This window comes from Rhagoletis zephyria, unplaced genomic scaffold (assembly GCF_001687245.7).
Source record: "Rhagoletis zephyria isolate East Lansing unplaced genomic scaffold, Rhagoletis_zephyria_1.1 Rzeph_scaffold_00074, whole genome shotgun sequence".
NCBI classification, from domain to species: Eukaryota; Metazoa; Arthropoda; class Insecta; order Diptera; family Tephritidae; genus Rhagoletis; species Rhagoletis zephyria.
The window spans coordinates 431,197-447,637 of record NW_016157158.1 but is presented as its reverse complement, the minus strand read 5'-3'; the positions used below and the strand labels follow the sequence as shown (position 1 = coordinate 447,637).

Genomic DNA, 16,441 nt, shown 5'->3' with positions numbered 1-16,441 from the left:
ATGATGCGTGTGCGTGTGTGTATGAAATGTTCAACTTCATGGCAGCCGCACATATGTACATAGTCATATACTCGTGCTAACAAATAACATAAAGCTAATGCATGTATAAAAAAATGCAGTTCAACAAAAATTATAAAAAATATACTAGACATACATACAATGAGCGGTATGGTATGAGGAAAAGTGGATTATTTATAAAAAAAAAAATATATATATAGTAAATTGTATATTTTTATAACTCGTTGCAATAAAAAATATTAATAAAAATTCGTACTTAATCTTGATGGAAAAGCACTAACTAAATTACGAAGCAGCACAAGAGGAAAGTAATTGTGCAAGAAAGTAAGTAAATCAAAGGGTTAGACGATGACTATGTAAAATAAAATGAAATTCTGCATACATGCGCTCATAAAAAAAGAAAGCTACAAATGGGAATATTAATACGGTAAATGTATTAGTGAGCAGGAGACACTTCTCTGATTATTTCGGCGTTTGATTATAGGGACGTTTTCGCGTGTAAAATGTTTTTCTATACACATTTTTTTTATAAAATTTTATAAATAAAATATTCGCATTGGCATAATGCTATATCGAAACTTCTATTGTGCCCACACTCTTTGTGTAGATTTGTTTTGTTTAAACATTGGATTGGTATTCATTAAAATTATTTTTAAACATGTATGTAGGTATACAGGTGTTTTGTAATTAAATCTTGACGCAATTTTTGCGTTACTTGCCTTTTGTTACATTTACTTTCGCCATTATGGTTTCTCTTAGTTTCTTAGTTTTTTAATTGATTTCGTATATAATATTGAAGGCCAGTATTGACGATTTAATGTTTTTTAGTTGGTTTAGGTGTGTTACCAACATATGTAATAGTTTTTTCTGTTTTTACTTTCGATTTTAGTAATACTTAATGCAATAATATAATTGATATTGACTATATCTAACTGCTAGTATAGGTAAGTATTTAGTAATTTAAATTGCTATTTGATGCGACTTCAGCGTTATTGAGTATCTCAATAGTCCATAGCATGATTGGTGAAGAAGAAATGTTAAAGCACATAATAGATTGACTATGTCTCCCAAGTGCCTGTTTTCCTTTTTTTTTGGTTTTTGGTTAAATGGTTAAAACATGTTAATTGTGTAAATTTAAAATTGCATAAAAGAGTTCTGAGGCGATAAGACTCCACGGAAAGCGTTTGTTTCATATCTAAAAGAATAAAGAGAGAATATTATAATTTATAATAAATTCACTATAACTACTTATTCATCTAATTGGAAAGTAGAAAATTATCTTAGCACAAAAAAAAAAAACGAAAAAGCAATAGAGTTTAGATTGGTAATGTATAAAAGATAGTTGACCAAGAAATGTTCAGCATTTACTGCTAATTTGCTGGAAAAACGTCACAATTAAAGCGAATATTTTTATGCAAAATAAAACTACATACATGCGTATGTACCCATTACATATGGCTTAAAACTAAAAATTGGCTTCAAAAATTGTTATTTTATTATTAAAATTTACTTATCCCAAAACAGTAAAAACTGTGTTTATTTCCAACCTTTTTTTAACCCTTATTATACTCAGCACAATTTATTACTTCTTTAAACCAAGTGTCCCATAGTCCCATACCTAAGAATAACAGTAATCAAGGAAATTCAAGCATAAAGAAGGACCCCTAAAAATTTCGCAACGAGATGGAAACATGAGCATGCAGTTTATTTAGATGTTTCGTCGCAGATGAAATATTTGGCAAGACCCCCGTTTGTGCGGATACCACCTGAAATTTGTTGCATTGTATATGCGAATAAATAATATTTTTAAGTAGAGTAGAATAAAAGAATATCGTTGGCTTAGTATGCAAACGTCGTAAGGCCCTTTTTTATTTTTTAGGAGGGACAAAAAACCTTCTAACTATTTTTTTGCTAATATTTTCCTAATCTGTAAATTCAGTTTTCTTCCTTAGTTCGTCTTGTTTCAGTACAAATAATTTCAATTTCAAAATAAAGCTATGGCAGACTTAAGGCGCTTTTGGGACTTACCACATTTTCTCTTCATGATTTTGTTCTTTTAATGTGGATTTAGCACATTTTTTATCAACCTGTTTTTCAGTTTTTGGAGTGAAACTTCTTACACGAGTTCGGAGATGGTTGCGTTAAATATTTAACACCAAGTCATAAAATCTGTATCGTTCGTTCGATTTTCAAAAATGAGGTGTCACATGAAAGGTCTCGTCCTTCGGGTGTGCAACTTAGCTTTAGTTCCATGAAAGGAGTTGCCACATGTTAGAAAATCGAATTTAAAATTTCTCTGCCGCAGAGGGTTGCGCTAAATATTTAAACACCGAGTCATAAAATCTGTATCGTTCGTTCGATTTTAAAAGATGTGGTGTCAAAAATGAAAGGGCACCTGGAGATGTGTAATAACACCCGATTTACATGATTCAAGTACTTGAAAGCAATTCTTACTCATTCTCTTTTGTGTTTTCTATTTGCTTTTACACGTTTCAATTCTGTTGAGTTCAAGTTTTTGGTTCTTTAAATAGGTAGCAACGAAAATGCCAAAAGCAAAGCAAGAAAGTTGAAACGACTTGACAGTACAGACGCATGTGTACTCGTCCCTTTTCTTCTCACCCCCTCTCTTCCACATGCGAGCAGAATTGAATTCAATACTTGAACTGTGTAAAAGCAGTCTATGATTTCAGTTATTTAAAGGGTTGCCATATATACGAAAATCAAATGCAAATTATTTATTAAAATAAATAAGGTATCCCAATGGGTATAAAAAGAAATGGTTTTGAATAAAGATGAAAATGAATGATAAAGATGAAGATAAAGATAAGTAGACTGTTATGATCGACCTGTATTTCTCGCAGGAGATTTCAACGTCAACTTTTCGCTGACCAAATCTGATGAACTGACAAAATTTTTCGAAGAAAAATTTTCAGTGGAAATGATTAATGGAAGAAATGATCAACAACCAAAGGAGCGGCATTGATGCAGTTTTTTATTATTAAATAAAATATTAATATTGAAACAAAAGATTTCATATCTTACTTTACAATCTACTAGTTAATATTGTAGATATGGATGTTAAAAAAAATTTAAAATATGTTTTTTGTGTATTAGAAAATATATACTTGTGAATGTATATCGCATATTTCTTTCTTTCTCCTCCCTATTCCTCTATTAAATTTCACTTCTTCTGCGCGTAGTGACTACACGCACTGAGTTTTTTTGTTATTGTTAAAGGATTTAGTTGTTTATTTTAAATATATTTTATTGTTACAAAATGAATAATAACCTAATACAGTCTTATTTCATTGCTGTTAACAAAAAATAACTATTTTAAATCGTAAATTTACGTACCATTTATAAAGCAAAATAATTAAAAACTACCGGAACCGAGCTTTATATACCCGGTACAGGTAGCGAATATTGTCGTTTCAACTTTCTCTAAACTACCCGATTTCAAACGTTTTCCATAATATGCTGAGTTAGACACAACGATATAATAGAACAAAGTTTGGTAGAAATCGATAAAGTGGTTACCGAGATACACCTTTGTAGTCATAAAGTTGCCGGTGCCACGCTCCATTCCTAAGAGTCTATAGCTGTCTTATTTATTGCTGTGAGTAAATATTAACTTGGGGTAAATTAGCGTATTCAGTTATTGAAATATGAGAGTTTCCGTATTTTTGAAATTTATCGTTCGATATACGGGAAGCGTAGATTAGAATAATTTTCTACGAATTGCTTTTCCGTACCAAGGTTATTAAGTGCACCGAGTAAGAACGACATTACGGTAATTTTTTTTTTTGTAATCATGTATTTTGAGTTGTGCTATCTTACTGCATTAAAATCCGATTTTCATAAATAATGGACTTAGCACGTTTGCACACTAAAGGCCGGTCCACATAGAACTTTGGCGTTGGCGTTGATTAACAGCTGACTATGAATACACACAATTATATGGACATGTCCACATATCAACGGCAACGCCAACGCCAAAGTTAACGCACACAAAAAGATGGGCGTCTCTCATTTTTTGCGCGTGTTGTCAATCAGCTGTTGCAAATAAATAAAATTATGTGAAATGTTTTTAATTTTTAATCAAATGTAGGTAAGAAATATCATTTATCATGCAATTATTGATATGAAATATTAATTTATCTGTCGTTAGTATGTAAATCTAGTGCTCAAAGTATTCGCTGCAAAGCGTTCATTGTAGCAAGCATACGTTTTACGTGCGTCACCGATACACTTTATTGCAATGTTACTGTGGAACCCCCACCAAAAGCTTTGCAGCATAAATGGTCTTTTTGACTACCATCGATCCACTCTGGGCCAGAAGTGCCTTGCAATTGTGCATATCGTACTTTTCAACAAGTTCATCTCTCTAAGAGTGAATGAATCATCCGATTCTATAGGTTAAAAGGTGCACCTTCTCGTTAGCTCGTCACCGATACACTTTATTGCAATGTTACTGTGGATGGTCTCCATATAAGTTTAATTAGTAAATATTCCGAGGCACCTATTTTATTTACGTATTCTGCCAAAATTAGTGGTATTACTTTTCCGGAAGGTTGGTAATAGTAATCATAGTCGGTTTGGATTACATTTACTAAGCGTAAGCTATGGCTCCATTTCTTCTATAAAATCTGTATTTATCTCAGCCAGTCATAACCGGTATTAGGGCGGGGTAAACAATAAAGGTCTGTTTAACATTTGAAGCTATAGCAAATATATTGGCTGCATGACCTTACGCAAAGCATAGTTTGCCTCTGACTTGGCCAGAGATTTGAATAAACTGATAAGATTTGTAAAATTAAAGTTGCAATTTTTTCTATATTTCAAGTGTTGTATTCTGGGAATATAAATCGATTTTGTGCAAGGTACAAATATTAACTTTAGAAAAATTAATCGAATTAAGAAAAAACAATAACTAATTATAGAAATAAACTGAAAAATTATATAAATTTAAAAGCGCAAAAGAAATAAAGGCTATGACAACAAATCGATAAGAATTTAAACGGAGGAATGTGCCATTCTGTTCTGCACTCACATTTGATTCATCGGTGTTATGTGCTGATGGTCCACGCGCACTCATTAAATTAATGCCATCTGCTGACATTGCTATCGCTGTCGCTGGAGCCATTAAGTCTACAGCCGAGGTGGACTCCGCACCAGAACCAGTTGGACGCAAGGCTGCACGTTTGGCAACAATTTCTAGCATTTCATTAAGTATAGCACCCTCAGCTGCAACATCTGCGGAACTTTTGTCCAATTCTGTAGAAAATAAAAAAGAAAATTTTCAATGCATCGTTTACATTCGAAAAACGTACTTATTGAAAATATCAATGGTAACTGATGAGTATGTATATTAGGCTGGGTCGATTTTGTATGGGGGAAAATAAAGGAGTTTGATCGTATTGTAATAGTAATATTATGATGTCTTAGGTCTAAGCCAATTGTTATTGGCCACGAAAGATTAATTTAAAACTTATATTTAGCGCGCACAATTGAATCAAAGTCTATGAATTTCGAAAATGAAAATTTGGCTTGTAATATCTATGGAATGCGTTAATTGTTATAAACAGGATGATATATCAAACTAAGGGCTATTAAATTTACTATCCCACGTCCATTTATCATTTTTCAATAAGTCGACAGGTTTTTAAAATATTAAGATAAAACTTACAAAAGTATAATTTTCCCTTATGAATTTTCAATTCTTCATTACTTCAGCAACCAAGTGAAAAATACGAAAAAGTGAGACGACATTTATTTCAAACGTTTTAAAGTTTTTGGATGTTTATATAATCTTAAAAGGACCATGGACTTGGTCACGCAGATTTGGTCAGTTTTCAAGATCGTCCTGAATGTAGTCAAACATGTATTGTCCAAGGTTAGAAATCGGTTGATAAGTTAATAGTAGTTTCAAGCACATTAGTATTTACATACATTAACAAAATACAAAATTCCCATTTTAAGTCCATTTATGCAGTCTTGAAAATCGGAGCGGAATGGTTTCATTACTCCCCGAAGAAGCACATTTTTGCGGTTTCTAAATTTGCCGTTATATGAAAGTAGGGGACGTGCAATAAATGCTTAGATATAAATATTTTAGTTAATTCCATTATGTGAAAAAGTGAGTGTAGGTAAATACAATAATCCTTAACATATCCTAGCAAATCCTTTTTAGAACTCTCCAATTGGACGATATTGCATTGCATTCAGCTTGAACGAAAAAAGTCACCCTTGGCACACTTTTCTGTAATCCGGTTCTTGTAATTAAAAGTTATTTATACAAATGAAGAGATTTTTTTTTAGAAAAAAAAAATGGAGATCCACTTAAGTTTTTCGATATAACTCTGGTAAATGTTACTCGATCAGTACGTAATAATTACCANTCAAATGTGTATATATGGAATCAGGGAAAGCTAAATCGTGGACATTCTTAATCGAATATACTCTATCTCTTTAGCAGAATAAAGGCAACTTCCATAAAATCCGTTCCCTGNCCAATTGGACGATATTGCATTGCATTCAGCTTGAACGAAAAAAGTCACCCTTGGCACACTTTTCTGTAATCCGGTTCTTGTAATTAAAAGTTATTTATACAAATGAAGAGATTTTTTTTTAGAAAAAAAAAANAAAAAGGCAAATATCTTAAAAAAAGGCAAAAAAAGGCAACTTCAAATGTGTATATATGGAATCAGGGAAAGCTAAATCGTGGACATTCTTAATCGAATATACTCTATCTCTTTAGCAGAATAAAGGCAACTTCCATAAAATCCGTTCCCTGCTCATTTGCATAAACAAGATTTTTCCACGATGATGGAAAATAATGGCTTTTCTATTCGAGCTACCGAAATTGTTCCTAAATTTGCAGAAATTCGCAAACTATAGTTAATATTGAAAAAAAGATTAGACTATTTGGAAGCAGCGACCTAAATGCACGCGAGCAATATTAATGATGTTCTTTATATCTTGTGACTATAGGCCAGTGGAATTATCAAGAGAACAATTAAAATTTTATTGAAAAAGATAAATTTGAGATTGACGGTAAGCTAAAGGGCTGCGAGAAATGATATTTGACTTTATCTTTTGCGTTAACGGATTCATTATCTAGTAATATGCACCAAACCTTTTTGCTGAACCCAGAATTTTCAACAAAAATTGATCTTACTCTACTAGTGTGCTGTGGGTCACTTGGCAGTCGATGCGCGGGCTCTTACAATTAAAATAAAAGACTAATATTTTGCAGGCTTGTTGTTGATTTCATGATACAATATATTTTCACTATTACCAAGGGATTTGAGAAAAATTAGACTTTCGACCCGTCCTAATGTATATGCATGCAGATATTCAAAATTATTATTTTTTGTTTCAAACAGTATTTAAATACATACATAATTATGGCCACTTATAGGGGAAACTCAATTTCGCTTTCAAATACAAATTCATGATAAACTTAAATGATCCAACGTGTCGTCCTCGGCAACAAAGCTTTTGCCGGAAATATCGCAATCGTATCTATCTATATAAATAATACGCGAAGGGATTTTTTGTGCAGCATAAAAGATATGTACCGTTTGACCGATTTTCAAAAATGAGATGTCAAATTAAAGCGCTTGGTCTGTAGATGTGCAATAAGGTTTTACTTTTTCGAAAAGAGTTGCCACCTGATAAAAAATTGCATTCAAATAATTTAATAATCAATGCCATCAGATCCACACCGATCGTTCGATTTTCAAAATTGAGATGTCAAATCAAAGGGCTCTGACTTTAGGTGTGCAATAAGGGTTAACTTTTTCGAAAAGAGTTGCCACCTTTTAAAAAATTAAGTTCAAAATACACGAAGGCATTTTTTCCGCATAAAAGATCTGCACCGTTCGTTCGATTTTCAACTGATGTGCAAACTGGCTTTATTTTTCCGAAAGGAGTTGCCACTTGTATAACAATTGATTTGATTTTCCAAAATAAGGTGTCAAATTAAAACTCTTAAGGTTTTACTTTTTTGAAAAGAGCAGCCATAGGTATCAGTCGAAATGGTTATTAAAAGCTTTGCTTCTTTACTGTGAGTGTGGCCCCTGTTTAAAAAAATTGAATTAAATTTTAAACAGGGAAATTTCATACGTAATTTACAAAATGTTCCCCCACAGCTGGACCCCTGGACTAAAGGAGTTTAAAAAGGGTGGTAATTTGAAAAGGGTTGCCACCTGCTCTAAAAGCCGAATTTAGTTATATGCAAGATTAAATTATGGGTGTTAAACGAAAGAGTGCTAAGAAATCTTCAGTTTAAAAATCAAAATTTTGTTTGATGGTTTGAAGAGAGTTGCCAGCTGTTGAAAATTTTAAATTTAAATTAGTTAAGTTTAATAAATTAAGTTAATAAATAAGTTAAGCTAAATAAATTACTAAAATAGTTAATTTAATCGTTCATGGGTTTGAAAAGAATTTATATCTGAACTGTTTAACAGAGTTGCCAGGTGATAAAAATATTAAATTAAATTTAATTCTTCAGGTAATTGAATAATGTATCAAAGTATCAGACGAAAGAGCTTTAAAGGATTTCAGTTTGAAAATGCTTCGCAAAAGGTTGCCACCTGTTTGAAAAGCCTAATTTATTTAGCTTTTACACAATTTCAATGAAATATTAAAATATGAGTGGCAAAAGAAAGAGTTTTAATAAAACTTTAGTTTGAAAATATTTTTTGTTTGAGTTGCCATCTATTCGATTTTTTTTTTGAGCGATAAAGCTCGGTAATTGTGTTATCAGCCGTCTCGATGAAGTCAATTGGCCCCTTCCGAGCCGCTATTTCACGCCCTTAGACTTTTTTGTGCCATGCCGTGAAGGACCGAAATAATGCGAACAATCTATTAACGATTCAGGCCTTTAAGGCGTACGTCGGGCATTTCTTACGATAGAGCCAGCAACTATCAACAAGGTCTTGAAGAACTCGGCTAACAGGATGCGCTACTGGGAAGACAGTCACATGATGAAATCGGGTTTCATAACTAATGGGAATATATGTTCTTTCGAATAAACCCATAATATACCGAACAAATTAGTTTGAGTTAATTTTTACAAATAAATAATTTTTTTGTTATGGTCATCAGATCTTTAATGTGAAGGTCATCAGATCAGCACCGTCATTCTAAATGTGCATTAAGGTTTTATTTTTTGAAGTTACAACCTTTTTTAGCGGTGCACGATGGTTTGAATATTGAGGAAATGAAAAACCGACGCTATTTCGGACCTCTCTTCGTTCAAAATAAATTTTGGAGTCTTAACGCCATGCGGGTTCACTAGTCAATTTCTGATTACCAGGCAACTCGCGAGATCGAATCGATTTCTTGTTGCTTTATTATTCAGCCTCATTGCGACAGTCGTGATGAATGCAAGTCGTTATTCGAATTCGTATCGAAAATTACATGTCATTGCCTAAAACTTCGACTCGAATAGTGTGTTAAAACGGAAAAACTTGGCAGCACTGCATAGTTTTCGACGATTTTCTTCGACTACTTATTTCAGCACGACAGTAGAAAATGAGAGTGTGGTTGAGTCGTACAATTTAGCCTAATTTACAATTTACGCAATGAGGCTGATTGTTACATGCGAGACTTGAAGAATACGGCAAAATCAACTTTTTTATCTGGGTATTGGATCAAACCAATATTTTTGAGTGACTGAGTCATAAATATAAAAGTAATATCTCCGTTTTTCGAAGTAAGCCTCCGAATCAAGATATGGGCCTTCGAAGTTCGAAATTGGACCTTGGGTAAAAAATTATTTTAAATTAATGTATGTAAAAAACTAAAAAAGTAAAAAATATAGACGTGGTCCGCCTTTTGCTCTTATTGAAGTTGTATATGTATGACTTTTTTGTGAAAACTTATATGTATTACAGGTGCTATAAAAGGTCAAAGGTCTCGTCTTCAAACAATTAAAAACTTTATATTTCAGAAAATTTTTGATCCTGACCTTTGAATACAAGTTTGCACTAAAAAGTTATATACCATATAAAAAGGAGGCCCACGCAGCGTTGCCGAATTGACGATTGCGTCGTCATTTTCACGTTTTTTTAGCTCAATGACGTTTTGACGATTTTTTATTTTAGTTTTTCCACTTAATTATATATATTTTTACAGGATAACGTAATCCAAAACACAACTATGTATTTATCTAGTTTTAATCTACAAACGTGCTCTTAGTTATATTAAATTGGTTTTATAATTGTAACCATACCGTTAATTTGCACTGCTAACACTGATTTTAAGGAGACAGAAAAGTAGGAGAGGGAATTTGTTCAGTCAAAATTATCTATCATTTAATAAATGCTAATGTTACACTAAGGGTCTTGGTTGTTTTGGTAAATTGCTGGTGGACACTCGGCAATTTTATCAACCGTGAACGTCCTTTTCAGTTTATTTTGTTAGTTTGGTAAACTGTTTATCAACAGCGGATTCGTGGCATTTTTCTTAAAAAAAAAAAAACAAATTGTAACAGAAAATTTTAGGAATCTTACTTAATCAAAGGCGTTGTGCCTTTCGGCAGCGGGCGGATTTAAAATTTAATAAATATCAACAGCTGATTGCAGTTTACCAACTACAAGAAAAACTATCAAGCTTGCTTTGCGATAATTCGGTAACCGGTACACCGATAATAAAATAATTTTACACAAACAAAATACATTGGGAACAATTACCGAACACCGAGTACCAAGCTCGGCGTGAAGCTCCCACTTCAAAACTGGATCAAAAACTTCAAAGCAGTGGAGTTCAACTATTTAAAAGCAGTTGTGTTTTAAATTGTAATTTTAAGTAGTCGTTAACAATTGCAAATCCACTTTTATTAACCCTTAAATGCATGACTTTCTATTTTTGAATAATTTATAGCTAGAAAGAGAGATTACAAGTCACAAAGTCATAAAAAAATAAAAAAAATATTTCAAAACTCAAAATCGTCCTTTATTCCTAAGGATAACGGTTTGTTGCCAAATGGCTACATTGTGTTTATAGAGTACACTTTTTAATATTATTTCAGTTCAATTCAANGTGTAAATTTCAAAGTTGTAGGCAAATCCGGAAACTCCAGCTAAAACAAACAATTTGAATCCCCATTTGTGAGGTTTCATCGGCATGTATTGCTTCATATAATGCCTAACTTTTGTTGAGCACATTTGCTCATCAATAGATAGTTCTTTTTCCAAGGGAATGCTTTTGAATTTAAATAGCAGATGATCTATAACCGGTCTCAATTTGTGTAATCTGTCATGTCCTGGTTGATCTCTTGGCACAAATGTGGTGTTATCATTGAAATGCATGTTTTGTCGCAATTTTTCGAACTTGTTTACTGGCATTATTTCTTTGATTTGGGGAAATCCCAGGTCATCACTCCAATATGATCTTATATTGGGGGCATGTACAAGTGACATATACAAAACAATTGCGATATATTGTTTTATATCAGAAGCGCAATATATATTTTGTTTTTCCGGATTGTTTTGAACACTATATAAATTTGTTTGCTGGACAATATTCATTATTAGGTCTTCAGAAAAAAAATAGCTGAAGAATTGATACGGCGTTTCCAAATTGAGTAATTCACCTTCAATATCCGAATATCCATGAAAATGTAACTGAGCTTCATTTAATTGCAGATGCTTTTTCTTCCAAATAATATTTTTTTTCACTTGGCTTTGAGTTTGAAAAACGGCATGAGAACAGGACGGCAAGTCTTCATTATCAGTCCGAGAAGCCGTTGGAGATGGAGATGGATCCGTTTCATCTTCATTATCAAAATCTTGCAAAACATTTGGTACAAAATCAGGGTCTTCCAAACTGTCATCATCAAAAGCGTTTTCCTCATCTTCACTTTCTTCACTATTATATTCCATCAAATATTGCGCCAACTCTTCTACTGATTTGAACGGCTTATTCATGTTGCAAATATTTTAGTTTCTCTGTAAGAGAGAGCTAAAACGACAGATCAAACAGTTACTAACTTTGATAAAATTTGTTTTCTTATTCGCACAATGTAGCCAATTGGCATCAAAGCTTTTTATAGCGATTTGATCGTTATAAAAAATATTATGATATTATCAACCGTTTATTGCACAAATACTTACCCTTTTTAAAGTCAACCAGAAATAAATTAACCCAAAACTTTTTATTTAATTGTAAAAAAAATCACGAGTATATGTACACACTTCAAGAGTTCTAGAAAAGTGAATGCTTGCTCTAAAAAACGCGAAAAATTACTTACATTAGGCAAAAACCACGAGTAAATGTACGAAATCATATAAGCAGTGCGTAGCCAAATGGCAACACGAGGAATTCAACTGTTATCTCTTGTGAAAGCAATAATTAAACCGTTCTAAAGAGTTTGTTGCCAAATGGCAACAAAATGCATTTAAGGGTTAACCCATGTGCAATTTGGTTTTGTACTGTGTGGCCATATTTATTGGTCCGTATGCATTAAACCTAAGCAAATGCTTTTTCTTAAAATTTCAGACCTTTTACTCAATTTGTTCAAATAAATTTAAGTTAAAGGTAGGCAATTTTAGGAAAACGCAATTGCTTAGTTTTTATGCATACAACTCATTGTATGTAATTCCTTTGTATTTTAATTTTGTTAAGAAAATCCATAAACAAAAATTTGACGATTTTTTGGCCGAAATAACTACTTTTTTAGGGTAAAGTGACGATTTTCCAGCGAAAGCTTTCGGCAACGCTGGGCCCACGTTTGTATTTATTCTTTTTTAGTTTTTTTACAATAATTAACCTCTTTCTTTCTTTTCACAGCCATATTGTAATGTTTACTTTATCTTATCAATTTACTTAAACTGCAATTTTCAAACGGGTGGAAATTCTGACATTTTTTTCTCTCTTTATTTTAATACAATACATATGTAGGTGAAAACTGCATTCAATTCTGTGTATAAGTTTTCGAGTGGAGCGCGTACAAACATACAGAAAGACAAAACTTCTAAAAAATTGTTGATTTGGCTTCTGTTACTCTAATACATTAAAAACGGGGGTATTAATATCCATTATGTACAGACATAGGCCTGTTAGAATTTTATTATGTGTATAGAAGAAGTTCATGCTTATATGAAAAAAGTGCAAAAATCCGTCCCGCAAAAAAATTCTCAAATATCAACGGGATTATTAGCCGTTTGAAACTTGCACTTCATCAGACTAAAATTGTATGGGCTATAAAACTGCATACCCACGCGAATATTAAAACATCTGAACAGGTGTGTGTATCAAGAACGGGAGAAGCGAAAGCATACATATAGTTAGCGTACGAACGAAAAACTACAAATTTTGTATAAAGCTTGATACTGTGATTTATATGGTTTGGTTAAAGCTTGGGCGGAATTTTTTATAGAAATATAACAAAAAAGAAAATAGCTAAAAAACATTACGAATAATTAAAAAAAATCAACACGTGGTCAGTCATTTGTATGACTCATATTTTCTATTCCGATTAACGCACGCCTTGACGCATTAACGTAATGTCGCAGGTCGGATTATTTCATTCTTGTGTATTAATGGTATGACTGAAAAAATACCCAGATAACTTGGAGTACGAAAGTTCTTGCACCGAATATTTGCTGTTGCGTTTCAACACTTCTTATACAATTTTAAATTCTATACTCACTATTGCAGGACAATCTCAAATTAAGTTCTTCTTTTAGCTGTGCATGACGATGCTCTAATTGCAGTTCTTGCTGTCGAATGCCTAGCTCTTCATCACGTTTTCTGTAGAATAGTAAGCAATAGCAAATTAAAAATATTAGGTTTGCCCCTTATAAAATATGATATATTTCTTGTGATGATTATTTTCTTCAATTTGTACATACTTAAGTTGTTTGATCTTGCGCCATATCTCCAGCAGTTCTTTCAGTAGTTTCTCATCATTACTGCCAATGTTGGTAGTAGTCTCGAAACTGTAATAGCATGAAAATCATGTCAATTAGATTCAAGAATTTTCAGAATGACCTAAAGTTATTTCAACAAGAGCAACAAAATAAAATAAAACAATGTTTTACTCATCAAATAGTGCTTACTTGCTGACATGTGTTTCTCCTTCGCCGCGCAATGCCTTCTCAATAAGAACACCGCGCGCCTCCAGCTCCCTCAATTGCACTTCGATCTCTTCCTGTTCACGCTGAATCTCCTGAGCGATTCTGAGTCGCTTGAGCTCAGCTTGTCGAACAGCCTTCGATATGGCACGCTGCCGCTTCTGTTCACGCGTCTCGGTAGCGTTGCTCTCATCTTAAAGGTAGTGAAAAATAAGACTTATTTATCATTTATAAAATACTAAGACAAGGAAATAGTAGAGGAAAAATCAGTCAAAGATTTACCAACGATCTACTTTTTTTGATAATGATCGAAACCAAAGAAAAGTGTAGTAAAGAAAGAGGAAAAGTGTAAAATAAACCAACCAACCATCGGATCTCTGGTAATTAAGTGGCAAAGGCGGAATAGGCGGCGGAATGGGCTCATCGGTGTCATGGCTCGCAACATAATTCGGTGTGTGGATAAACAATTGTGGGCTAGATGATGAGAGCGCTGCTATTGCTGACTGTTTTGTGGCGCTTTTTACTGGTGTAGTGTTAAAATTTTTATGGGTATTTGATGAGCTCGTATTTGAAATACTTGCGCTGTTGTTTAGCTGGGCGTCAAAGAGGGAACCATCCTTGTCCTAATGGTGTGTTTGTTTGATTTTGTTTTTGTTTGTGTTTTATTTAACATTTTTTTGCAAGCATTATGTTTTATAAGTATTGAAGGTTTGTAGAATGTTTTATATTTGTATGCATGTATTATGTTTTATAAATTGTATGCATGTATTATTGTATTGTCATTATTTATACCCATGCATTTATTTTTTTCATTATTGTTTTCAAGCAGTGCGCGCGCGTAGTTATGAGGCAGCAGCATTGTCCGCGGCGTGGAAAAAGATATGATGAATTTAGATTTTAGTAATACATATGCATATATGTACGTACATATGTATGTGTGTATACATGAACAAGCTAGCATCAGCTGGCTCCAAGCAAAACAAGAATAAAGAAAACGTTGGCGATAATACTTAAATATATGTATATACATTGGCGGTCAAAAGTGGATGAATGGGGTTTTTTTGATATTTGCAATGTTTTTCAAACTAAAATTTGTTGGCGAATTTTTATAGCAATATTCATGCATTAACCAAAACCATAAAATCAAATTTTAAACTATACATAATTTAGAAAAATTCAAAAAACTTTCATCCAAATTTTGAAATTTTTTATCTGAAATGTTAGAAAATTTCTGGGTATGCTTATGAAATTTTAATAAAATAATATTTCTTTTGTTAACGGAAGAAAATGCTCAATAAAATGCACTTTTATATGAAAAACCGCGAAGGCCGTCAGAAAACCAAAACCTCGTAAAATTGCTTAATTTTGTATGGAAAACTGGTTTATTTACGAGGTTGATGCGTCTGCGCGGCATTTACGCGTTTAGATGAATACCCCTAATAACAAAAAAAAATTTAGCTGGAATAGCATTGTAAATATTAAAAAAAGAAAGAAACTTCATACAGTTTTGACCAACAGTGTACATATAGTATGTATAAAACATAAGTGAGAACATATGTATATTTACATGCGCCAAACTTGAAATAAAGGCATACAAATTTCTATTATGTACTAGATACGTTTGAATGTATATTCTTCTTCCACCAATAAAGAACTAATGATAAACATCTATAATAAACTACACTGAGAAAAAAAACGCGTTGTAAGAATAAAAAAATTTTATTTGATTACCATTTAAAAATGCTCGTATTTAAATCAAGTGAAAAGTGTTAACAAAATGGATTTTTCCATTATACATACACTACTTATAATGGAAATATTCAATTCAAATACGACCGTATTAAAATGGAGCATGGATGGTGTTTTGCACGTTTCGGATGCTTTTTCATATGTAATTAAGAAAGTATATGTATACAAAGCATGCATGCACAACGGTAACAAAAACACATACACACATACACACATGCATGGTACATGTTTATCTGTACAAATGCACTAATCGCGCGCTGTGATTTTGATTCAAACTCAACATTTGAAAACACATTCACATGTATGGCTGTAGCTGAGTGCGCAAAGACGTTTGATACAATGGGTTGCTGCCAAGAGGGTCCGTGTTCAATTACTATCAGACGGACTCAAAAAATTCTCTTTTTCTTTGTCAATGTTATTGTGGCTTGTTAACATTTTTATTTTTAATATTTTTTATTGAGCTTTGTACCACGATTTTTTTATTAGGAAAAATTGAAAAAGCAACAAAGTCTAAGCGGTAGAAGTTATAGCACTATTTCGGAGATCACCACATCTCCTCATCAGACTTCTTTTTTCTAGACTTCAGCAGG

At 32.7% G+C, this 16,441-nt stretch overlaps 1 protein-coding gene across 27 annotated transcripts in view; it reads right to left on the bottom strand.

The window, feature by feature from the left end:
- Positions 1-209: 209 nt before the first annotated feature.
- The window catches only part of Mical (Molecule interacting with CasL), a 221,660-nt gene continuing 205,428 nt past the window's right edge, over positions 210-16,441 (bottom strand). For 25 of the 27 annotated variants that reach the window (XM_017628191.1, XM_017628068.1, XM_017628083.1 and 22 more), the window contains 6 exons: positions 14,470-14,725; positions 14,088-14,295; positions 13,881-13,967; positions 13,679-13,779; positions 5,069-5,292; positions 4,289-4,555 (listed from right to left, as the gene is read on the bottom strand). In XM_017628191.1, coding sequence (XP_017483680.1) covers positions 4,547-4,555; positions 5,069-5,292; positions 13,679-13,779; positions 13,881-13,967; positions 14,088-14,295; positions 14,470-14,725 — 885 coding nt within the window. In that variant the 3' untranslated portion in view covers positions 4,289-4,546. Of the gene's footprint in view, positions 1,214-4,288; positions 4,556-5,068; positions 5,293-13,678; positions 13,780-13,880; positions 13,968-14,087; positions 14,296-14,469; positions 14,726-16,441 lie in introns of those variants that run through there. The other 2 variants (XM_017628230.1, XR_001848868.1) reach the window with 2 other exon arrangements.